At 47.5% G+C, this 27,149-nt stretch overlaps 1 protein-coding gene across 1 annotated transcript; it reads left to right on the top strand.

Moving 5' to 3' along the window:
* The first annotated feature begins 7,391 nt into the window (after positions 1–7,391).
* Positions 7,392–10,218, top strand: LOC123147932 (uncharacterized). Its single transcript, XM_044567264.1, has 4 exons — positions 7,392–7,592; positions 7,676–7,791; positions 7,876–8,016; positions 10,042–10,218. Exons 1-4 carry the CDS (start codon positions 7,562–7,564, stop codon positions 10,057–10,059), a joined length of 306 nt encoding a protein of 101 aa, XP_044423199.1. The 5' UTR covers positions 7,392–7,561; the 3' UTR covers positions 10,060–10,218.
* Positions 10,219–27,149: the final 16,931 nt, after the last annotated feature.

Here is a 27,149-nt window from a genome sequence, read left to right as displayed (position 1 = left end):
ACAAGACAACAAGGAAAAAAATAAGCAAGCAACTAACGCTAGGCTATCACGGCTATTACACATATTACATCCACTAGGCATCAAAGTTTGCCACCAGTGCAAATATAGGGAACAAAGTAGCATATTATATACACTGGCCGTCAAAATTGGCCACCAGTGCAAATAAACGCGGCAGCAAAACAAGAGCATAACTGAAACAACTTCAGAAGAGCTCAAGAAACGTTATCCTGGGTATCCACCATGCTGGCAATAAGCTTAGCAAGCTGATTAGCTTTGTCCTGTTTGGCGCTAAAATCCTCCAATGCTTGCTGTTGCACCAGAAAGTATGCATCTGAATGCTCCAGGGACTTCCGCAGTCCTTCCGCTTCTTGTCGCAGCACAGCTGAACGATGTCTTTCAGCTTGTAGTTGAGACTCAAGAAACCGAACTGATTCAGACAGTGAGTTTGAATAGCTTGTGCAAGCGGTAGTGGCCAGTAACTCCAACACTAAACCAAGACAGGATGTGTCACTATCATGAACCTTATCTGCATTACTTCCTTTACCGTTGCTTAATAAGGCACTCTTCTCCAATATTCTGTCAGCATTCTAAAAGAAGAAACAAGCAGACATATAACAAGTTTAGCATGTACTAGTATATGAAACTCATTTCGGTGAACCAGTTCATTAGCAAGGTGGACAGGATTAAACTACCAAGTCTTCTATTGCCAAGTACTAGTACATAATAAAAGCATCAAACAAACATATATCTATGTCATATGGTAGCAATGGAATCTTAAATTAAAACAGTTGTTCTTCAGGTTTAGGCACTTGTTCTACATGAACAGAGTACAGTAAGACACAAGAATATAATACTTAAAAATAGAAAATGAGCTCATAGACCTTACCACATTCTTGGTTCAGGACCAGTACAGAACAAGGCGTTCCCAGTCATCATCCAGTAAATGTGTCTCAGGAGAACGTAAGGGAATTTGATGAGTTTCTTTGCCGGCGAAGTACGTTTTCTTCAGGTAATTCCGATACTGCCACCAAGCATTCTTGAAGATAGCAGAGGTATTAGCACAGGTTACCTCATCCTGAGTTTCCAAATCGGTCCTTCTCTATAGAGAAAAATGGGAAAATTTGCTGTATTATAACCATCATGGAGGTAGGATGTATGGGGCGAAGCAAAGTAATTGCCATGAATAACATTACTTACACATAACTCCTGGACAAACACCTGCAACTGGAATTTTCCTTCATCTTCAGTATAATATTTCCAAGATGGGAAGATACGCACATACGATTTAACAACATCAAATGTGATAGATGCTAAACTACGACTAGCTGGTTGTGCTTCCTCCACAAGAATAGGCATACTAACTGGTGGAGTTGGGGTTCGTCGTGATAGTACTGGCCCTTTGGGCACTGGAGCTGCCTTACTAACTGCTCTTGTTTGGGAGCTCTGTGGTGGAGATGGTGTTGTGTCAACAGGAACTGGGTTACTATCGGCTGGGGTTGGGGTTAGATTGGGTGAAGCTGGTTCTCTGTCCATCGTAGTAGGGGTACAATCTGCGAGAGTTTGGGTTATGTATGGTAGGGCTGGTTCTTGTGCATGTACAACCGGGGTGCTATCTCCACCAAGAGGTAGCACTGTTTTATTTGAAGACCGTGTTTTTAGTCTGCTAGATACTGGCATCACCCGCTCCAATTCAAATGACTGATAAACAGGAAACATAGTTGAATGTACAAACATTGTATGAGAGACAGATGCAATAGATAGTGTGGAAAAAAGAGGGCATGAAATAGTTGACATGTATATTGTTTAACTAAAACGGATAGCATGACATAATTTCACATATATGATGTCTATCTAAACTGGATAGCATAGCATAACATAATTCAAAGATATGATTAATAACTAAATAGGATCGCATGACATAATTCACCTACATGTTATCTAAGTAATCAGGATCGCATTATTTAATTCACATATGTGATTTATATGCTAAACAGAGGGCATTTGATATGATGTCTGAACTAAGAACATGGTGTTGAATATTGTGTATATGATGTCTAAACTATGCAATGCAAGACACCGTATGCATGATATGAGCAGTATAACTATGCCAAGTTAGAGCATACACCTCAGTGGGGGAATAGGACTAGTCATCTGTCTCTGAATCCATCTCTGAGGAGCTATCGGGACCCAACAAGAGATCTGCTTCGACAGGTAGCACAGTCTGCTCTGAAGGCCTTGTTTTCACTCCAGATTTTTCCATCTCCCGCCCAAATGGCTGATTCACGGGAAGAGTAGTTTAATGTAAAAACATTGTCGACAAATGGAAATGTAATGAAGAAAAGGATGGGCAAGATATCATTCAAATATATGATGCCTGGTTAAACAGGATGGCATTGCACATTTCACATATATTATGGCTGGCTAAAAGACATGAGACTGCATAATTCCCATATATGATATAGAAACTAAACAGGTGGCATTATAAAACATGTCTAAACTAAGCAGATGACATATATGATGTCAAAAGTAGGCACTGCAAGGCAACATATGCATGATATGACTAACATCATCATGCCAAGGTAGCGAAAACACCTTGGGGGTAAATAGGAGTGGTCAGCGGCGTCCGAATCCGCCTCAGAACAGATATCTTCCTCTGTATTACAATCTGGAGAGGGGTGGGGAGGGTTTGACATTGAACCCACCATGGAGCGATGTCTGCATGACATTGTATTGCCGCGCAAAACTCTTCTCTTTTTCTCTACATGTTTAGCATGACTGTGTACAATATCAGACATGCACACGAAAAAAATATGGTGAGATTATGTAAGGAGAGCATGCAGAAATTTAGAGTGATGGTAACAACTAGTGGATCGATGTTTTTCCATTGAACCAAAATAGCCCTAATGGATCGACGTGAATGTATAGTAATAAGTGATGCAACAAGTGTACAACCTCTTTGTCGTAGCCGTGTCGACCTCAGCATCATTGGGTTGGTCGCTGAAGCAGTTGAGGCAGAGGTGGCTATCGGAGGTGTGGAGGAAGATCTGAGGAATCTGTAGACGGCGTCCAGGGCACTGCTCTATTGTGATGGATCGTTCTGTCGTTGGAGCAGCTCCGGTGAGCCGTAAGACGTCAAGGCTGAAGCAGCACAAGACAGACATCATCAATCTTAAGTGAGATTCTAATAGCATCTCCAATAGATGATGTAAAATGGATGTAAAATTAACATCACCAAAAACCACCTGACTACAACAGATGAGGTAAAAACTGTTGACTCTGAACTTAATAGTCAAAACTCAAATTTACTATGGAATCTGAATGCTACCGTCGAAACAGAACACAATGGTAGCAGAGAGGCACTTGACATGTAGTTTAGGGACGGCCTGCAGTTCATCTTCAACCTGCACCCCCTAAGCTGCCAGCCACCACCGGCCGAACCGTCGGCCCCAGTGCCGCCTCGCCGCCCCGAAACAACTCGCCACCATCGCCCCGGCCAGCCCTCTAGGCCCCCTGCCCCCCATCCTGAACCCTAAGATAGATAGTGGGGTATCTCTCCGGCGAGCCCCCGTCCCCACTGCGAGTGGTTCTTCCTTAACTCCGGCGAGCCCCCCCCCCCAACCCCTGAAAATCAACTGACCCAAAAGTCGATTCAGTCGACTGAAGTGTGGCTTAATCGGAGCAGAGCAGCAGCAGCAGCTGGGCGAGCGAGCGATCGAGCGAGAGCCGAAGCAGTAGCAGCAGATCCGTCTAGTATGGCCGCCACCGCCGAAGGGGCCTCACACTGGGGGAGAGCCGCCGTGGAGATGTCGCCCGCGGCGCCGGCTTCAAGGTAGCCGCTCCATGGGGGCGCGGGATGGAGCACCTTCAGTGCCGGGAGGTCGAGTTAAGGAGAAGGTGCGATGCGATGAGTGTACAACCTCTTTGGTGGCGCCGAGTAGGCCTCGGCTTCGTCCGAGGAGTCGGTGAGGATGTTGTGGTTCCAGTGGAGCAGGTTAAGGCGGTGCTGTGGGGATGGAGCAGCCGTGATACACGAGGCGATCGTCAGAGCAGCTCCTTGGAGGTGGAGGACGGGGCGGCTGAACTGGCGGGACGGCGAGATGGACGAGGGACGTCGAGCTTTTGCGGTGGACGACGCCGTCGGGGAAGAGGCTCCGACTGGGCAGCGGTGACGTGGCGGATAGAGGAGGGTGGGGTTTCGTGGCTGGAGTGGAGAGGTTATGGCGGCCTGGGATTTCGAATGGCGAAAAGGGGGCGATGGGAGGGGGTGAAGCATGACTTAGGAATGCGCTTGTCCAAAATGTAGGGTGTGTTACAAAAGTACCCCCCCACCGATTTGAACTAGCGGCCCTTTGGCTCAGGGTTAGAAGGGGGATTTCGCGTGTCGGGATTTGGCAGCTGGAGGGAGTTTTCGCGCGCGTTGTAATTTCGGGATAGCAAGGCGCGGGTTGTGAAGGCGCCAGTTTTGGGAGCACGATATCTGAAATTTTGGGATATAACAAGAAGCGGGTTGAATTTTAGGGACAAGCCTAACGTGTAGTAATATTGTACTTGTACGTACCAAATCAATGCACACTTCCCTCAACCAAAAAGAAAACGAAAAAAATAAAACTATTCACACCACACAGAGAGAGTCTTGCCCCATTTTACTATACAAATGCTATTCAAAGCTACTCCCTCCTTCCATCTATATAGGGCCTAATACGTTTTTCGATGCTAACTTTGACCAAATATTAGAGCAATGATATATGACATGCAACTTACACAAAGCACACCGTTAAATTCGTCTGTGAAATGTTCTTTCAATGATATAATTTTCACATTGTGCATGTCATGTACTATTAATCTTGTCAATAGTCAAAGGCGGTCTTAAAAATCTCATTATGCCCTATATAGATGGAAGGAGGGAGTATGAATCCATGTTATGTCCGATTAATTTTTTTCGCTTGTTGTATAATGCATGTAACCTACTCATACCAATATTTTAGTGCATTCCAAATGTCTATACTACCGCTGCAATTCGAACTAAATTTCAATTCGTTTCTCTATTTCAATAAGAATCTACAATCATGATTGTTGCCAACTTCAACCATCATAGTTTCCTTGCTATCCACCAGATATAAATCAGACGGCCTATAATGCAGGATGGCAGGCACACCATCATCAACAACTCCGTTTTTTATAAGAGTAGAGATAAAATACATTAAATGTAGTATACCATGTTCATAACCACACCATGTGTATCACCATTACATATACTCACACATCCGTCGGTTTGAAACACTATGATAAATTCTTCAAATATCCGAATTCGCTTTTTATAATGAAGTATATATGATCTCTATTCGTCTTTTACACCCACACAACCCTCTTATCTTTGTAGCTAGCACTAACTTTCTCTTGTGCATGCACACGCCCGCATCCCTCTCACCCTCCCTCGGCATTCTCTAGCTCCATCATGCAAATTCGTCTTTTCACTTTAGGTCGTTCACCCACGGTGTGTGTAGCCCCCCCAGCTCCTTCTTTATGGCACACATCGATCGATATGCCTCTCTAGCCAGGTGTGCCTAGCACAAACACAAGCTTCCCCTCTTCTCTTGTCACCGTCCATGCCTCACTCCCACCACTCTTTTCATCGTTCTCATACGCGCACACTCCTCCCCCTCGATATAGTATGCCTCTCGTACCACCTCCTACATGCATCCCTCTCTCTCTATCCTTCTCCTCGTGCCTCATTTGCTTCTAACACACACATGCATGTATACCGATCGATCTCCCAACATATACCTAGATCGACTTTAACTACCCCCCCCCCCGTCGATCAACGTACCTCACAAGTTATGTCTCTCCTTTCTCTTACAAAGGGCGATTGATCTTCCTATGTAGTTACGTCTGCTTACCACAGCCACATCGTCCCCCCTCATCATTCGTGCATGCCTCCTGACCCGTCTCTCACATGCACGTGCACAGACAACAAGCAGCCATCTCCTCTCTTATTGATATTGCAGGCGTGCCCTCCATTTGTCTAGCAAGCCTATCCCACCATTTGTTAGAAGCAACTCCACTACCACCCCCTCCAACACTCTAGCTCTATCTCTCTCCCAACCTTATTCATCTCCTGCACATATGCATGGATGCCGATCGATCTCCCTTAATACATGAGGCAGATCGATCTCCTTAATACATGGGGTAGGCCTCTCTCCTCCTCCACACATATACCAGCCATTGTACCTCTATAGTTAATTGGGCCTCCCTCTTCCCCCACCACACACCGATAGTCGAGCGCTGCAGGTAGGTATCCATGCCACAGAGACAAACTGCACATGTCCCATCTCACGTTCCAGTATGCCAGCCACTCTATATCTTTGACGTGGGCACACACAAATTCGATGGCACTCTTTATCGATCGCGCACGCACACACACACACACACACCATCCCTCTCTTCGATTCTATGGACACCTCAAGCCGATGATACCTCCACTCTCTTCTTGTGGATCACACCTCTATATATATGTTATATCCAGGACTCTATTTCACACACATTACATATGTTAAATATTTTGATTGACCCCCCCCCCCAAAAAAACTCTCAAGAACCCACACACTATATCTCTCTAGGTTTGTATCTCTCTCACACAACCTCACGTAGGTGGTGTACGTATACAAGAAGAGAATAGGTGCACCGTGCACGTACTCACACTTCGTGCCCAGCCACACCCGCGCAGGTACACGGTGGAGCTCATTTCTCCGCAGAAGCTGAATTTGTTTTTGAAACATCAAGTGGCTAGAGACTCGAAAACTTATTTTCCCATTAGTGACTTGTCAGGGCGGTGGATTTTAGTTTGTATGATAATGTTGCATCCACCTAAAGTAACGAAAGTTCTTACGTCAACTTCCTAGTAATTCCCTCTTCGTAGGTGCAACATTACTCCTAACATTTGTAATATCAGTTTGAAACTTGTAATATTGTCGTGTCCTATTCCTGCGTTTTCAAAATCCTGCCAATCAAACAGGTCCTGAGTTGGTGATGATGTTGTGCCTCCCATCTTTCACCAATAGCCGTCGGATCTAGATCTGACGCATACAAACCAAGCTTCTCCATTTTTGCAAAAAGATGCCCGCACTTGTTCCCTATTTACAAACAACTCCTTGTCTCTCACAATCAGCCTCATCTCCTCCCCACCACATCTAGGAGTAGAAGGCCGTGGAAAAATCTGGCGCGATGGCCGCTACCGGAGCCGTCACTACAAGAAACCTGTTAATGCATGATGGATTTCCGCTGACAGTTTCAGAAACCGTCATGAAAGGCCCAGTACAGATCTGCAAGCCCACAAAAAGCCTGCCTAAAGCCCTAAACTTTCCCCGTATAAAACCTAACCCTAACACACTTCCCCATCCCCAAACTCTTCCTCCATCCGCCGCCGCCACACGTTGCCTCTCCTTGTCCCCGTCTCTGCCGCCACGCCTCTCGTCTCCTCGTCCCTGTCCTCCGACTTCACCTCCCCACCTCCAACCGATGACAGTGGCCCGAGATCCATGGTGACAGTGGTTGCAGCGGCCCCATGGAAACGGTGGCCAACCCTAGCCACTACGGTGCGCCTCTACTGCTCACAACCAATGATCAGGGCCATGGATCTGACCAGGGGCCTCCCTCCTCCATCTCCTGGGCCACGCAGCGGCCTCGCAATCCAGAGATTTGGAGCAGCAAGCATTGGACGAGCAGAGGACGACGACCGTGACCTGCAGGAGGCCCGAGCTCGACCACGCCGGCGACGGTGATTCCCCACACAAGGTCCCTCCCTACTTCCTCGTCTCCTTTCTCCTTCATTCTTTCCTTCTCTCTCCCAACCCCAATTAATGTTTTACTTCGATTCAGATCAACAGGAGCTCTCCGCCTCTCCAGTTAGTTCCATGGACAGCGACAACCGAGACCCCATGCTCGAGCCTGACAAGCTGGGCGAGCTCGACGAGGTCGTCCGCCCCGTCCTCCATCCACCATGATTTCCCACAGATCAAGGTCTACCCTCTCACTCTATTTGTCTTTTCATTCCAAGTGACGGCTGCTCTGCTCTAGCATAGTTCTCCATGGGCTCTCAAATTTTCTTGGACTGAACCTGATGCAGAAAATGTGGCCACTTCCTTTCCTGATACTCACACATTACAGCCAACGATAGAGACTAGAACTGATGTATATTTTCTTTTTCTTCTCTCATTGTGCGAGCACTAGTAGTGTAGAATTTGTAAGATCCATTTACCATGGAGTAAATGCCCATGAGGTGCTTCTGTTGGTTCCTTTGAATTTTCTTGTTTATGGAGGGACAGTGATTCATTAATTTGACTGAATCCGTTGACCAAGAGTAGATTCTTTGTTAACTATTACACTACTTCTCTGTTAAATATTATGTGCAAACTTTCTATGTGTTATGTGGTGAAAATTGACATCATATCGATTTCCACACAATCAAGTTTATAAATTCATGCCACTAGAATTTTCATGCTATTGTACCAAGATGATGGCGGTGCTCGTTGCCATGGAATGCTTGGTTGATCACATTTGTTATCTGCAAATATACATGTTGTATTTTTGTATCTTTTGTTCTGAAAGACATGTCCCTTTGTAAGAAAAATACTACTTGAAGAAAAAGGTGCATCCAAAATAGCTGACGACTATGTATTCTGTGGTGTCTTTGGTTTTGAGCCAAAGCTAGCCTTGCCAAAATATTGGTGTCCCCATGAGTTTTGGCTGTTGTTTGGCTGGACATTAAATATTTGGATTGCCCAGCCCAGCCTGCTTTGCCCATGTAATTCTCGCCAATATGCGGGCGAGCCGACGGCGATGAATTCGTCTACCAAAATATTGGCTGCCAACCTGCTAGCATCCCCGTGTATTATCCTTGGCTGTTACATGAGCAGGAAAATTAATTAGCTAGCCCGTATGCGAATGCCTCCATGGATAATATTGATCCAGTCGGCTAGTATGTGTGTGTTTCACTCAATAAACACGTGTGTGTGCTACTTCATTGAACCCTTTTTACGCCCTTTTTGTGTTTGGTCATCATGATTTATTGGCTCCTTATATAAACATTTAAAGTTAGACCTCAAATGCTCATTTGCTAAAGAAAAGAAAAAAGACCTCAGGTACAGATATGTGGTATGTTAATTGGCTAGAAACCAAACAGAGACCCAACCATCTTGCCAAAAAATTGGTTGATGCTACGGCTACAATCTGAATAACACTACCACACCGAAATTTTGGGCATGCCCTTGCTTTGGTTGTGCTAAATGTTTGGCAGGGTAAGTTGGGGCACAAACCAACCAGCCCCCTGATTTCTCATTACTGTTAACATCGAAATCTGGTACAAGTCACTCTTGATTGTTCCTGGGTTATGCCAAGCTGCTTATACAATCGTTGATATTATTTTTTATATGCGTAACTTGAAGTAGTTGGTGTCCTTTTACTTTATCAGCTTATATAATTTATGCGTACAAGTAGCTCTAGTTCTTTTCTCATGTTAATATATATCACAATGATGAATTTCTTGTTCTCAGTACATGTCACCATGTTCAGGATGTTACATACTAAATGCCTCCATCTAGACAAGTTGTAAAGATAAACTTTTTCCTGCCCCCTTTACTCTGTTATATTTATTTATAATAGAAACTGGTGCAGAGTTAGTACATGTAGTGCATGGAGATTTTTCCTCTTAATTACATATGGTCCCAACATTTGGTAATCTTATAAACCTGACAGGTTTATATGGCCTCAATTACTGCTGCTATAGTAATTAGTTCTATGTTGTGTGGATTGTTACTTTGCCATTTGACTTACAGTTGACACACTTTTCTTTGGATTAATTTTAAGAAACCTCATGTTTACTTTTGTTTTATAGTGGATACAATGTTATCCTCATCTGGAGGCACTATAAGATATTAGATCTTAGAATTTTGCACATGTAATTCATTTTTACATTTGTTGGTATTATATTATTTCTATTGTTTATTTATATCCCTCAAAAAATCTAAGGATCTTGTAAATTTGTAGGTAATATTGGGAAGCTAGCTACTTCATGCTGCACATGAAAATGCCATGACATGATGGTTGCCATCAGGAGGGCCCAATAGGAAGAATCTAAATATCAACCTTGATAGTATGTATGTTCTGTTGATGTAACATGAATTTTACTAATTCCCAAACGTGATGTGTGATATATTTTTTCAATCTATATTTTAAGTTTATCATTTTGTAAAGAATTTTGTAAACTACTACATTGGAAATACATACAGATGTGCATATTGGTCAAACTATGTAATGTTATACACTTTGTAAATACTTCTTGGGCCAAATTTGGCATTGGGATTTGTGTAACCCATTATGCTCAAAACATATCACCTAAATTTAGGCCAAAAGAAATGGGTTAATGTGCTCAACTATGATGAAATTTGTGACAGAAAATAGTATCCACGTAGGCAGCCACGTGATTTGAATTGGTCTATCAAAAATCCTACGTGGTGTTAGTCCATGACGGTTTGTTCCGTCACAATGTATTGGGCCTTGGCGGGCCTGCGGCAGATCCATGACGGACAAGTACAGTCATGTAAGGTGCAATGTCAAATCCGTCGTGGACGGGCACCCATGACAGTTTTTCACTGATCTGTGATGGGTCAAGTCCGTCACATATTAACAGATTTCTTGTAGTGCGTCCACCCGCAATCTTGGTGTTCTGTGCAATGCACGGGCATCTAGGCACGGGCAATTATGTCGAACAGGGCTAGTTGTAAGCAGGCTAGCTCTACAGCCATGATGATAGTGACTGCAGACGGTGAGGCTGACTATGGTATGCCGAACATGGCGCCTATACTCAGGTGTCATCTCCGGCGCAGGGTCTTGTCACCTCACTGTGAGGAGCAGCACGTAATAATTTGACCAACGGGTAGTACAATGCTAGTACTCCTACTATTACAATGGTAGTACTACTACTAGTACTAGTAGCACCACCGTCTGGATTTAGGAGTACTACCATGTCCATCTGGATTTTATTATTTGACTAGCAATATCTAGTAATGCATGTCACCAAAAATGTACTACTCCCTCTGTAAATAAATACATGGTGTTTTATTCCTATCTGCGAGAGAACTTAATGTTTTTTGCTACTCCTAACTAGAGTACTAATAGGATTACATGCAATGAAATAAACACTGCATGTCATGTTTGGTAGTCTCAAGTCATTGAAAGCTTGCACGGCCCACATCTCTCATTGGTTGATATGTCACGAAATAAGAAACAAGGAGGGAGTTAATGCACCGTGCCTAAGTATTTTGGGATTATTTGGTTTTCGTAAGGTGACTTACACAACATTTTTGTTTACATGCATTAACATTTTATTAGTTAAATCAAAGGTTAAAACTTGGCGCAAAATGCAAAGGGGACCAATAAACCAGTAAACATCAAACTTCTCTCGTTTGGCCCCAACTAGAGGTCCGGTGAGATGACTATACTGCACCGGCACGGAGGGTGACGCAGCTTCATTGGCTTACGACAACTGCCTTTGGGTGAATGACACGTGGCCCCAGGGGGTGGCTGGCCCACCTATCATACAGCCAAAGGCAGGTGCAGTAGAGGGCCGAGGAGTAGTACGAAATCCTACGCACCTACACACGTTAACCAAGGGCTAAGTGATCACTCGAATCACAAGATCAGTTGACTAGAAGCTACGCTAGATCCGTGGAGGTGATGAGCGCGAGCATCAGCCGGCTGTGCCAGATGGTCCACGACGTCGGCCTGCGGCCCGGCACCGAGGAACGTCTCCAGGTAGTATTGCTTGAGGCCGCCAGGGCGAGGGGCCGCTTGGATGATAGCTTCCTCTCCTTGTTCGACGAGGTCCTTGTCGGTTTCCTCGACAAGCTCAACGTCGTCTAGAAGCTTGCGGACGACTTTGACGTAAGCCTCCAGCCGACGTGCCCAGGCTCTGCGATGCCCGCCACCCTCAACAGCCACTATGGTAACAACCTCTTCGACGCACTGGTGGCCCTGCGACTGCCCACCGTCGCGCCGGAAAATGTCCACCTTGAGGTCGCGCTCGCCGCGCAGCGCCTGGCGCAGCAAGACACCATCGACATAATCACCCACGTCTACGCGCAAATCGTCCACAAGGACTAATACATGCAAGAGGATGACGATAGGACGTTGGCCTTCTTGGAGCGCAGGGCAACCTTGGACATCACTGTACAGAAGCACGTTGAGCTCGCCGCCAACGCCGCTGCTCCTCACACATCGGTTGGTGACCCGGCGCACTAGGGCGTGAGGATGTCGTTGAACGTTGATGGATACGTATATATTTTTATCTTTCCGTCAAATCCATGTAGTAGTATATGATACTATAGTAATTATCTTACCTTTCGCATCAACTTCATAATTTTTGTACGTACTCCATGCATGAACGGCGCCAGAACCAAACTTCTCGTTACTCTAGGCAAAATCGTTATTTTCTATCTATCGGTCGTGCCATGGAGCAGAACCAAATTTTACAAGTTATGAGTTCAAAAGGAAAAGCCTGCCGTGTTCGCGTTGCACCCCCACATGGTTGGTCCGACACGACGCTCAAGCGGGAATGCGTGCGGTGTTGCATTTTCACTTACAAGTGGGACCGCAGTTGAGCAAACCGACTATCGGCAAACCCTCACCCCGCGCCATCGCGCGATGGCTGAGAAAACAGGAGGGAGAAGAGATGGCTGTAGCACGAACTCCAAGAAAATTGGTGTCGGATGGGACTCATGTGGGTGGCATGTGTCGTACTGCTAGACGTGAATGCTAGTTATGGCCCATGCCACCCCACTATATCGAGCCTATATCGAGGTACGTAGAACAAATTTCCTGCAGTCTATGCTCAGCCCTCCTCTATCTCTCTTCTCAGCCAGCCAGCGGACGCATGGAGCCCATCGTCTGTTTGCTCACATGCGGCCCCACATGTCAGTGAAAACGCAAGAGGACCCACTGAACCTGCACATCTTTCACCTCGATGTGCTGGTGATGAAAAACAAATCCAATAAAGATCTTCGGTGGCCGCTTTTGGAGTTACTCAAGAGTAGTAAGATTCTATTTACAGTTTAACCCAAGATGCACATCTCGTGGCTTCAACTACCACTCTATTTTCTTTCATGACAAGACTTGGATGCTGGATGTCCCACGTGTCGGCAAAAGGAGGAAGAACCCGACCAAATCTTCGGTTCTGCTCTCGGATTAGACTAGTTGTGCTAACTTAAAAAGTTTATTGTGTACTCCCTCCGTTCCAAAATACTTGACTTCCATTTGTCCAAAAATGGATGTGCCTATATACTAAGACATGTCTGGATACATATATATTTTGACAAATAGAAGGCATGTATTGTTCAACGGAGGGAGTAGAATGGATGCAAGTTTTGTATTGGGAAGAAGAGTACATCCATATATTGATAAAGCGCAATTTAGTAGATGTTCTATCACTTTTAGCTAGCACAGACGCAAGATCGAGCCTCCGCAGATCAACAATGAATGCATCGAGAAGGCACTAATCCAACTTACAGGAGTAGTAAAATGTATTCTTGTGGTTCTTGTTTTCTTTGGTCCTGCTTTTCTAGTCAAAATTATCGTTGGAGTTCGCGCAAAATAGAGGTGCGTTTGGGGTCATGCGTTGGAATTGGCCTTAAAAGTGGGACCGCGGTTAAGGAAACCGACTATTGGCAAACCCCCACCTCGTCCGCCGCGCGATGGCTGAAGTTAGAGAAACGATGAGGTTGAAGAGATTGCTCTAGCACGGACTCCAAGAAATAATATGGTGTCAGATGGATGTCGTGGTGGTGGCGTGTGCCGTACTCCTGGACGTGAATGCTTGTTCACTACTCCTACCACTTACTCATACTATATAGTACCAGTATCGAGGATTCGAGGTGCTGGTTACGTACAGCAAACACATTAACATATGGCTACAATAAAAACACCCGCCCGACGCGCGAAGCATGTGAAGCTAGTACAAATAGTGTACTACTATTGTTGATTGCCTCATCCGATAACCTGTTGCAATGCACGTACAATTATGTATTCGGAAAATATTTTTTTGCCTCGTCGCACCACTCACTCAGACAAGCGACTCGAAATCCATTCATAAATTTAGTAAGTTTATCATAGGCATATCATTTTATTACATACAATAGGTCATCAACCCACATCGACAATGAGGATACATTATAAATACTAAAGTTTTCACCACACAACAAATAACAAGCCATGAAATGAACTTCAACTCAACCATTCTGCAGCGTTGGAAACGCTTGCTTTAAACCACAAGTGATTCTCTGGGACGGGCCATCTGTTGTCGATCTGGAGACCAATGCAGGACCGATCATCCAGGCTAAAGCAGCCTACTATATCAGTACCAGGGTAGGGAACCACCCAAATGTCCGAGGTATAGACACAGTTGCTTCTCATAAATGTGTCAACAGCAGTTGGATCGCCTTTCACCATCATCGGATAGTTTTGTCCAAGGAAGAGCGAGTTTTCTCCAAGACTATCAATTCTGTGCCAGGGAGAAGGAGTTGGCGCTAGCACACTAGTATCCATCCCGAATACCATGCAACGGGTGTTGGAATAGGTCCAGAGAGTGCGACCATGGGAGACACCTGCTTCCTTAGCAGTAACATCATCAGTGGGCTGTATACACACAAGAAGAGGTGATCCATCGGAATTAGTTGCCAGGCACCACAGAGTATATGGGCGCTGCTCATGATCATCACCATCGGCATTTCCCCCTTGGTTATAAAAATTTTCAAGTATAGGTGGTGGGATGTTCATAGGACCTTGGAAACACAAGAAGAAGGTTAATTAGTAAAGGGAAACTTGCTAACCCGCATGCATGTGGATGAAACAATTATAATTATGGTGGAAGACAAATGTACCGAAACTACTAGGATGCCATGCAAAAATAGTGCCACAAGTGGTGGCAGCAAACACAAGGCCCTCGTATTGAATTGCATCACAATACTCATCCGTGTACAAAAACTGATTTTTGAGCAATATCCATCGAGTCGAACCACGAAGGACGGCAACAAGCTTGTCGAAGATAGCAACAACTTGATAGTTGTTGTAATTCCAAGAGCGGTTGGGAACTCGACAAATTGCTATCTTTCGTAGAAGACAGTCACCATGATCGTATTTGAACATGCGTACATTACCGATGTGCTCAACCTCTGGGCAGTGTGCTGAGATTTTTGGAAGTGGAACCCGGTGACGAGTGTACACATTCACAAGTTCCCACTCATAGTTGGACCCAATGTTAACAACCCAATCTCCATTTGCGCCCGCCCAAGCCTTGCCCTCAAGCGATGGCATCTTAACATCATACATATCATTATCAAGCGGCATCAACTGGCACAGGGCGAGGCCTCCGTCGTGCTGGCACCAGTCATCAGGGTCATGGCGAAGAAGATAGGGGAGATCAAACCACTCCTTGACTCTTGGGTTCTATGTAATGATGTTATTAGTTGAGTCAAGAATGGGCTTGAACGAACCTGCCATGCTAGCCGAGGTGATGACGTCGCACCAATCAATGAGTTCCTCCACCACGCCATCTTTCAGATCGGGGCAAGAATAACGGGGTCGTTTCCGGCATGTTCCCTCCATGGAGAAGACGATCGAACAATAGCAGAAGAAAGGGTGAAGGGCTGAAGGAAAATGGAGGAGGAAGAGGAAGAGCATGCGACAGAAGTTCCAAATCGAGAGGGAAAGGCGAAGATTCGGTGGACGGTTGCGAGTTTGCCACGGTTCACAAAGAGGCGCCCCGGCCTACACGTCCGTTCGGAAATACTCCTACTACTCGCCGTCGTCTCACTGATATGTTGGAACGGGACCACATGTCAACGAAACATGGTGTGTAATTTCTCGTGCAAAATGTCTAGTTGGTACTGTACGTGCACCTGGCTCGAGTTGGCTCGAGGTGCCACATTAGTTATCGACCTTTATTTTTTTAATGGCGTGCCGATCAGTTTTGAAGCACGACTAACTGGTACTGTACATGGAGAGGATGACAGCAGGGACCCGCCAAGGTCATGGCAGTACGCAAGCAAGTGCCTCCTTATTTCAAGCCAATAAAAAAATGGCTCCTCCTAGTGGATTTCTGACATCTGGGTCCCATGCCATTGTCAACGTAGTTAATAAAGGAGAGAATTGCACAACGAGTGGCTGACACCAGGGACCCAGCAGCTCGCCCAGTTATTTTTGTTTTGGGTTAATTTGATAAATGCCACTCCAAATCTGGTGTATCCGAGAAATGCCACTGCAATTTCCAAACTTTGAAAAATGCCATTTCATGCCATTTCTAGTGGCATTTTTTGAAGTCTGGAGTGGCGTTTTTCAAAGTTTGCAAACTGCAGTGGCGTTTTTCAAAGTTTGCAAAAATTGCAGTGGCATTTTTCGAAGTTGGGAAATTGTAGTGGCATTTTTATGAATCGCCATAATTGGAGAGGAATTTATCTAATTTGTTTTTGAGACGGAAGCAGGGTGTCAACTGGGCTGTGCGGGACACTCTGGCCTGTCTAGACAGCCTTTTCTTTTATGTTTACCACAGACCAGCCCAGTAGTTTTTTTTCTTCTGAAAATGGCTAGCCTAGTTCTTTTGTGATTTGTCAAGTAAGTCGCTTTATCAGGCCTGTTGGGCTATAAATCTTTCAAGACGAGGAGAGCTTCATTGGGCTGGCCAAGAAAATGGTCTATCGGAAATGAGAAATGGGCTGTACATTTTTAAAACACATCAAACCGGCAATTATTTTCAAATATCTTTTTTTTTTCATTTTGAGATTTTAAATTGCATTGATTTTTATGCGTGGACAATTTATTGGATTTTATATTGATATACATTTATTTTTAAAATCAGTCTGAATGTGACTCGAAATTTCAGGATTAAAAACAGTTCAAACCGCACCGACATATGCAAAATTTCGTATAATTTTTTAACCGTGGCCACAATATGGGCTGTAATGCTATCATAAAGAATATGGGCTCCAAAAACTCGTAAGAATTAGCAAATGGGCTATAAATTATTTGAAACAATGGCAGATGGGTTGTATGCTGTTTTCCACAGATTTGAGGCTTTCCACATATGGCATGTATACTGTTGGATGTCCATCCAACGGCCGTCGTGCTTCTTTAATCTCTGCTCTTCCTGCTCCAGCTGCTCAAACAAGCGCCGGCGGGACTGCCTGCTCCCTCCTCCCTGCGGCCGGCTGTGCTGCCGCGCAGGCCTCACCGCCCCACCGTACTCCCATCGCTGGCCTAGCCATTCCTCTACTCACCCACACCTGCTGTTATTCTCCGGCGACGGCAGACGAACCAGTAAACCCTCATACAGTCGTACTCCCCTCCGCATGGGAAACAAAAACAATGGCCGAGTCTTCTCTGCCTCTGTGTCGTTCCCTTCCTAGGCCTCACCGTCGTCCACCGCCCTGGTGCTCTCAGCATGGCGTGGTAAGCGTGGTCAGCGACCGACATGCATCTGAAGTGGACTGTACGTGGAGAGGCTGACAGCTGGGTCCACGGCCGCACGCAAGGAAATGCCTCATTACACGCAAAATAATGATTTCCTCCACCTGACATCTGGGACCCACCGAAACAGCCTCTGTATTTCATGAAAAAATGTTACCGCCGCTGACAGCTCGGACCCACCAGCTATATCTTCGCACGCAAGGAAGTGCCTCCTTATTACGCACACAAAAATGAATACTCCCCTTGCTAGCTGGGACCCAGTATAGTGGGCCTACTAAGTTGACGGGGACGAAGAGCTTTGTCAACTTAGTCAATATGCATGATTCTAGCTCGACTGACCGTATGATGTCTATCCAACGGCCGTAGTGCTTCTTCAACCTTTGGTCTTCTTGCTCCAGCCGCCCAAAGCAGCGCCGGTCGTGCCGCCTGCTCCTGCCACCCGTGGCCGGCTGTGCTGCCGCGGAGGCCTCACCTCCCCCATACTACTCCTATCTCTGGCCAGGCCATCCCTCAACTCCACTCACCCACACCCCCTGTTATTCTGCGGCGACGGCAGCGCAGCCGAACTAGTGAACCCTCATACTCCTCTCCGCGTGGGCATCCACTATCACATCTTCCCCGGCTCCGCGTCGTCCTCTTACTTGGCCTCGCCGTCGTCCACCGCCGTGGTGCTGTCAGCGTGGCGTGGTCAATGTGGTCAACGACTGAACTCCATCGGAAGAATACTGTACGTGGAGAGGCTGACAGCTAGGTCCACGGCAGTCGCGAGGAAGTGCCTCCTTATTACGCGGAAAATAATTATTCCTCCACCTGACAGTAGGGACCCACCGGACGCCCACCAGTATATCGCGAAAAAAATGTTTGCCCCTGACTGCTGGGACCCACCCGATGGGCCACCGTATTTCGCGAAAAAACGTTCCCCTTGCTGTTAGCTCGGACCCACCGGAAGTGCCTCCTTATTATGCACAAAAAAATGAATACCCCCTGCTAGCTGGGACCCACCTTGGTGGGAGGCTGACTTGTGGGCCTACTAAGTTGACAGGGACGGAGGGCTTTGTCAACTTAGTCAATATGCACGATTCTAGCTCCAGTGACCGTACGATGTCCATCCAATGGCCGTAGTGCTTCTTCAACCTCTGGTCTTCTTGCTCCAGCCGCCCAAACTAGCACCGGTCGTGCCTCGTGCTCCTGCCTCCCGTGGACGGCTATGATGCGACGGAGGCATCACCGCCCCCTACTACTGCCACCGCTGCCCAGGCCATCCCTCTACTCACCCACACCCCCTGTTATTCTGCGGCGACGGTAGCCTCACACCGCAGCGAACCAGTGAACCCTCGTACTCCTCTACGCGTGGGCATCCACTGCCGCGTCTTCCCCGGCTCCGCGTCGTCCCCTTCCTAGGCCTCACCGTCGTCCACCGCCCTGGTGCTCTCGGTGCGCGTGGTCAACGTGGTCAAGGAACAGCTTCCATCGGACATGGACTGTACGTGGAGAGGCTGACAGCAGGGTCCACGGCCGCAGCAAGAAAGTGCCTCCTTATTACGTGCAAAATAATTATTCCTCCACCTGACAGCGGGGACCCACCGGACGAGCCACCGTATTTCGCAAAAAAAATGTTTGCCCTTGACTGCTGGGACCCACCAGCTACATCTTCGCACGCAAGGAAGTGCTTGACAGTCGGGATCCACCTGGTCGAAGCGTACGTAGCGTTGTCATTCTGGTCGCGAACGTGTACGTACATATATACTGGTGGATGTAGAGGCGCGCACGTGTCGTAGTAGAGGCGCGCACGTAGCATGTACACATACGTACAACGGCCAGGGTGCAAGAAAGAAAATACGGCCACGTATGTGTACATACAGGCGGGGTCTCGAACACCTACTCGCGCATACGTACGGCCAAGACTCGTGTACATGGCTGGGTCAGAACGGAGAAACAGCGTCATCGTCGTGTTCATGGGGAGGCAACGGAATGCATTCGTGTTCATGGGGAGGCAACGGAATGCGTCGTGTTCATCGGGAGGGCTTGGACGGAACAGGTGATGGAAAGCGTACTGCAGAACGGAGGAAACGGCCTTGTGTTTGACCGGCCACGTTCGAAACGGGATCCTGTTGATTGGGAGGGGTCTGGCGTACCACAAAACGGAGGAAACGGACCTCCTATGGTCGAAACAGGGGTCCTGTTCATCGGGAGGGGTGTGGCGTACCGCAAAACGGAGGAAACGGACTTGTGTTGGAGCGCTACGGTCGAAACGGGGGTCCTGTTCATCAAGAGGGGTGTGGCGTACCGCAAAACGGGACTCCACGGGATAGTGTTCATCTCCACCGTCGACACCCTCCAGCCTCCAGGAGCTACTGTTCATCCACCGTCGACCTCCTCCAGCCTGCACCTGCGACTGTTCATCCACGGGCTCCTGTTCATCCAGCCTCCACCACGCGCTACTCCACCGACTTCTGTTCAACCAGCCCTCTCCACGGGCTCCTGTTCAACCACCCCTCCACGGGATACTGTTCATCCTTCCCTCCACCATCTACTATTCATCCTGCCCTCCACGGGGTCCTGTTCATCCAGCCCCAACCGGCTCGATCAATCGGGGTCCTGTTCATCCAGAGGCAGCACCACGGGGGTCCTGTTCATCCTCCCCCACCGGGAACTGTTCATCCAACCCCCCCCCCCCCCGCAACGCTCACTATTCATCCAGAGGCAGCATCGATCGGCTTCAGTTAGTAGCAGTAGCGAAGGAATCGCTCGATCGGGTTCAGTTAAGAGCCATCGATCGATCGCTCGGGTTCAGTAACGCGTATCCTGCAGTGCAATCGCTCGGGTTCAGTTAGAGCCCAACGCCTCGCTCGGGTTCAGTTAGAGCCAACGCCTCGCACACACACGCGTACGTGTACGAGAGAAGGACGCATCGCTCGGCCCCCAACCTCCCACCGTAAACGTGAACTCCCCAAAATTCCCCCCCCCCCTCGCTTCTACCACGGTTTTTTCCGTCATGGACGGCCCAAAGAATGTCATGCAGCTGCGTCTTCGGCCCGCCCAGGACAAAAAGCCCATTTTCTGTCATGATTTTTTGTCATAGAAGTAGGAGCCCACCACATCTATGATGATACCGGGTTTTGTCACAATTATCGTCATAGAAGTGTCATATGTATGACAGAAAAAAAAATCGTTCGGCCCAAAATGTCACGGATGTGTCTTTTTTTTGTAGTGCTTTCTAGAGATTTCAACAAGTGACTAGACTACACCGTGTGCAGTACTCCCTCCCTTCCGGTTTATAGGGCTCAAATCTCAAATCTCATCAACCAAGGCATTTTGCGATTGGAGGAATGTATCTCGTACTTTACAAAACTACCCTAATTAAACTCATGCATTAATTATGTAGTTCTCTCGTTTTCCTCTCTGCCTTGGTTGCGGTGCCCAATATTGAGCACTCCTATATGACTAGCCGCTCTATCTACATGCGGGACATCAAAGCATCTGGGCCCGCGTGCCATCCACCAAATCACATCGAGGTGCTATAGTCGAAACTCACTGGTGACCCCGGTGTGGCCGTCATGACCCGTCATATCACAAAATCCACACCTTTACCAGTAGTGGTAAAGTGGCCTCGAAGTTGGACTGGACGAAGCAACCAACATTTCACTCGAACGCTCGTTGAACCCCTTTCTCCCCTTTCTTGAAGAAAACCTCACTCCAGGCTACTCACTTCTGCCATTTTTCTTCTGTACCGACGAAGGAAAGGTGGGAAAATCAGTGATGCTGCTATATTTTCATTCCAAGAATCTTCTTTTTGCGAAGCACCGACCGATTCTCATAGCCTATTCTTTTCCCGTTTTCATTGCGATTGTGGTTTCCTTTCGATTGCTTTTTGTTTGTCAGTTCATTGATGGATCCTGGAGCACTAGGCAAAGTGTTGCCGGCGGACAACCCACTGGAGACAACGATCTCCAGGAAGTGAGCACTGACCAATGAGTTGAACATGTTGGTGGGCCAACCAATGGAGACGAAGAACTCCAAGAAACAAGCACTGGCCAAAGAGTTGACGACATTGGAGGACGAACTCCTCAAAGAAAGTTGGAAGAACAGCAAGGCCCCACCGTTCGTACCCCAGAAACTCTGATGGCCACCTATGCGAGGCTCAAGGCCGAGTTTGAGGAGATAGTCGCTGTTGAGAAGTAGTATTCCCCTGGCAAGGTGATGGCCCCCATCGAAGACGAGGAGATGGCCCTTGGAGGGTTGGGATCCCCCGGTGAGCTGCACAAGGTAAAAAATAATGGCTTATTACCATAGTTGTGATTTTTGATTATTTGCAATGTACTTGCTAATATGTTAGGGTTGCGCAGGTGTCGGTGGACGTCCTTGATGATTCCGATGTCGCGGCCCGTCCTGTGGACAACGCCCCAGAGATCATTTTCGATGTCGCGGTCCATCTTGTTGGCATTGCCCCGGAGATCGATTCCGATGCCGCTGTCCATCCTGTGGACATCGCCCTAGAGATCGATTCCGATGTCACGGTCAGTCTTGTGGACATCGGCCCAGAGATCGATTGCCATGCCATTGTCCGTGTTGTGGTCATTGCCCGAGAGATCGATGACAAGAAATAGTTGGTCGCTCTAATCCTTCAGGGTAGTTTGCATTGCCCTGTATTTAACTACCAGAACGATGCGTGTTATCAAACCATCTTAGGGCTAGTGCACTGTCTTGTGTGGGCGGTACTTGTAACTTTTGTTTGATAGTGAATCATGTGAACCCTCTCCGAGTTATGGAAACAGATGTATCCTCACCATCTTTTGATATAATATATGGCATGCTTAGATGTAAGTTTGAACTGTTTATCATATTAGCAGGGCTTGTTTGATGATTCTTGGTGTTAGTAGGCTAGCTACTCCGCGAGCTATAGTACTTGCAAAACACTCACCGAAGAGAAACGTTGGGGCTGATGAGCTCGTGGTATGCTTATACTTATCGGTCGTCGATCGGCCAATAGCCCAAGCTCCTAAAATTGTAGGCTTAGTCGACACGGATACATTCAGGCCTCATTTGGTTCATAGGGTAGGAAAATCATAGCAAAAGTATAGAGACGTACAATAGAAAATCATAGCAGTACAGAGACGTACTCCCTCCGTTCCAAAATAGATGACCTATAGGCGGGCTTGGCCTAGTGGTTTTTTTTAGGATGGCCTAGTGGGTTTCAGTGATATAACATGGTACAGTGCCGTCTAGTCTTCGTGTGTGGTAGAAATATTGCGGATACAGTAAGTTTTCTTGAAGAAGCGGAATTCAACGAAGTCATGATGGTTCCTTCGTCCGACCAACTTACAGTGGGAAAGGTTGGGCCTGCGATACGACCGGGGTAGACCGGGATAATTTTTTCAAAAAATTAGTATCACTGCTGATTTATATTTATTTATTTTATTTCTGATGAACGCTAATGTTTCAACTCTTACGATAAAGAGTGCCAAACACGACACGTGCTGGATGTCCCACACGTCAGCGAAAGGAGTGGGACATGAACAGCATGGTAGAGCGTCTCCACTTCTTCCACTTCTGGGTCGGAGACCACACGTAGTAGTACTAGTGGTATGAACGATACAAAGTGCGACCTGAAGAGAAAGACACGTCTAGTTGGAAGGTCTCGAGGCATACATGTAAACAAATATAAAAACTAATATGTGCCTCCAACTAATATAGTAGTAGTAGAGTACTTAGGCACGTACTCCATAACATCACCGTGCATTGCACGTACAACATTTAGTGGTACTCCCTCCGTTCCAAATTACTTGTCGTGGTTTTAGTTCAAATTTGAACTAAAACCACGACGAGTAATTTGGAACGGAGGGAGTACGTAGTAAGAGACAAATGCCGCCCAAGAGTTCCCTTCTCGACCCACTTTTGGGTGTTTGGTAGAGTGTATGGAGGGTGCATGAGTCCACACTTGTTTAGCACAAATACACTAGAAGCATGCATGAAGAGAGCATGCATGAAGAGAGCATGCATGAAGAGGGAACAACTATGCTGAGATGAGAATGCAACCAAACACACCCTATATGCCACGCATGCTCATACCATTTGTGCCTTTCTACTTCACTTACTCCGGACCCCCCCATGTCCCACCTCACATTATCACCCTATATATTTCTTGGAGTCCCTGCGCGGCGGGCAGGCGATCTCTTCTCCCTCCCCCGTCTCTCTCTCCTCAGCCGACGCCTGCCGAGCGATTAGATTTCGGCTATCAATGGTTTATTCAATTGTAGTCCCACATGTTAGTGAAAATGCGAACGTGTGTACCCTCTGGTGAGCGGAGTGCGAGTCGGACTGTCGGGGGTGCGACGCGTACGAGTCGTAAGTGTGCCGCCTTTTCCTTTTGAACTTGCAAAGCATAACATTTTCGTGCGATGATCATAGAAATCCAGAACAAAATGACGAGGGCGGTCCTTTCCCGCGTGTTAGGCGGGCTAGTTTGAGTGATATGACGTGCTACAGTGTCGTCCACTTGCTCAATTTTTATGTAAGCAAGAGTCTACACTCTTACGTGGGAGGAGTGCGAAACACGGCGGATCTGATTCTGATCGAGGGAAAAGTGTTCCCTGCGAAATAATGGAGCACTGTTAGCGATTATAGCATGATACTTAGGGCATCTCCAGCGCTGGCCCTCAAATTTACACCGGCATCTGTCCGAGGACACTGATGGATGCCATCGAATGCTGCCCGCATACCTTTTGACAACTATATGAACTAACCGGACGAAATTCGTGCAAACAAAGCAAATTTCAAATTAACCGGATGAAATTCATTACATTTTGAAAAAATTTCCTATAAATTGGACAAAATTCATTACATATTTCACACAAACCATACTAAAACCTACTCTAAACCTAATCTAAACGATCACCGGCGCCCGACCACCATGTCCGGCCATGAACCTGAGAAAGCTGGCTATTGCCTTTGCCTCCTGCTCATCCACCTTGATAACCTCCTCCTCCGAAGCACAAGGTTCTGAAGATTTCCGCCTCCACGTCGGCGTCAAGCGGCTAATCGGCCATCGATGTTTATCCTACCAAGCTTGGCGTCGACTGACTGGAGGAGCGGTGGCCTTCCTGGGAACAAAGCGGCGGCGACCTACCGTGTACTACTCTTCCACGCTGCCGGCTGCGCCCGCACACGCGCGTCGGCTTCGTGGTCATGGCGGCAGAGGGCGGCCGAGGGGGGAGCCAGCGATCTCCTTCATCTGCTCCTGCGACGGTATGTCCAAGAGAGCTTTGTAGCGTGCCCGGAGCGGGGCCGCCGATGTCCTTCATCTGCTCCTGTGAAAGTACGTCCAAGAGAGCTTTGGAGCGCCAGGAGGCCATGGTTAGAGTGGTGCCGACAGAAGGAAGGGACCGGAGGAGAATGAGTGTGGGTCTTTGGATATGGCTGGAGCTGGGGCTCAAGTTAATATAGCGGGTGAATGGCAATGAGCCGCGGCAGACGGATGGACGGCTGGCGCCGGAGTAGGTTCGTCAGCAGTCGTGTGTCATTAATGTGGGCAGCGGACAGAAGGATAGTCGTGGTGTCATTAACGCGGAACAGTGGCTTGCACCGAGATACCGCGCAGGTGGCGCTCTCTCGGCCGTCGCGCTGCTGAAATGCCGGCACCAGTGAGAGGTCGCGTCGAGCGTGAATGCAGACGCTGCTTCAGTGACTTAACCACAGGTGTGTTGTATCACTGACATGTGCGCCCAATGGGCATCTGGCCCACATGTCAGTGACACACCAACTGCACCTGCAGTTAAGGCCGGTGAATGCGGCATTGACGTTCTGGAGAGACGGTAATCGTTTCAGGCGGGAAGGGCGCGCTAGTGATGGAAGGGGTTTCGGTAGGCCAGGGCGGTCAGACACTGGCATGGTGGTAAAATGTGAACTCATGGATGATGAGCCTTTCAAGCGTATGCGGCACATATTGACAACCAGGCGTCCATGCAACCGCTCTTGTCGCCAGCTAGCCTTTGACGACCACCAGAGCTATCAGCAAGCGTCGTTCATGGCACCGTGCCGCACACTAACCGGTAAGGAAGCGATGGCATCCCGCCACGCCGAGTTCCTCGCCGCCCACGACCGCACAGATAATGGTAGGGAAGCGGTGGCATCCTACCGTGCCGAGTTCATCACTGCTCGCGACCTCACACCTATGTGGGAGGAATTTGAAGCTGCCAAGGCCAAATGGGCGGTAGAGCAAGAGGCGGCCAAAGCCGCACAGAGGGAGCGGAAAAGTCAGAAAGCACTCAAGAAAAGAGAGGCCCCCCGCCGCAAGAAAGAAGAGGACGCATGCGCTGATGTGGAGAGGTCGATGAAGATCCAAGCACGGCGGGTGTCGCCGACAAAGCCAGGAAGGAGAACGACGGCGTCTAGCCAACATGTGAGAAGTAGTAGTACTAGTAGTTAGTGTGTGTGTGTGTAACATCCCAAATATTCAATTTGGAATGTTATACATAGGTCATTCTTGCATATCATATTTTATTGCATTTCTCGTTCCGCAATCCTCGAAATCCTAAGCAACTCAAGGACCCTCGGAGAGAGTTGGGGATTTCCCGGTTCTCATATTTGATTTTTTATCAAATAATGAAACGAGGATTTTGGTTTTAATTATTTTTTCCTCTAAAAATATTTCATATTAAAATATATGAGAGGAGATAATATGACTTCTCCAAAATAATTGAAATATTGGAGGAAAAATATTAAAATTATTTATTTGATTTTATTTGGATTTTATTTGCATTAGAAAAATTGCACGTCTTTCAAAATTGTATTTTAGGGCCAAGAAAATGTTCATCTGGTTCTAAATATTTTATTTAGACGGAGAAAATTTGTTTTGGAATTTTTAGAATTTTATTTTATTTTCTAGGATTTTTTCTGAGTTCGGCGGAATTGTTTTAAAAAAAGTTCAAGCCGACTGGACCGAAACCAAGCCGGGCCGCCGGCCGAACCGCTCGCGCCGCTGCCTTCCTCGCGCGCCGCCGCCGCCGACTCGGATGAGGAGTCCGAGCCGGACTCCACCGCCGCCGCCTTGGCCCCTCCCCCAAGCCACCCTACCCCGCCCCTTTATATACTCCGTCGCCCGAGCCCCCACCACCGCCAACCACCGCCGCCGCCGCAGCCCGCCCCGAGCCGCGCCGCCTGCCGCCGCCCACGCCTCGCCGCCACTTGCCGCCCCGCGTCGCCGCCGAGCCCCACCGCCCCGCAGGCCGCTGCCCCGTCCCGCCTCGCCGGAGCCACCTCACCGAGGTACCGCGCCGATGCGAGCCGCCGGTTTTTTTAAAAATCGTTCGGTTTTTTTAGAAACCTCGTTCATTTTTTTAGATCGGTTCGCTGGTTTTTCCCGGTTCTTCTAGTTTGCGGACGTTCGTCCGTATGTTCGTTTTAACGAATGGTTTTCGCCCGTTAGTTACAGATAACGAACTCTCATTCGTTAGTCTGTTCGTCTGTTTTCTTTTTATCGGATTAATCCGCGATTATTTTCGATCGCGATCTCTGATCCGATTTTCATTTCTGTTTTTCTTTTCGCTCGTTAGTCGGAATCAGGCGATTTAAGCGCCTAGATCTTCGTCTCGAGACCCTCTTTCCGCTTAATCAACTTAAACAAGATTTTGATACTATAAAAT

The sequence above is a fragment of the Triticum aestivum genome, chromosome 7A (genome assembly GCF_018294505.1).
Source record: "Triticum aestivum cultivar Chinese Spring chromosome 7A, IWGSC CS RefSeq v2.1, whole genome shotgun sequence".
NCBI lineage: Eukaryota > Viridiplantae > Streptophyta > Magnoliopsida > Poales > Poaceae > Triticum > Triticum aestivum.
Note: the sequence above shows the minus strand (reverse complement) of the source record. Positions and strands in the feature narration are given on the sequence as shown.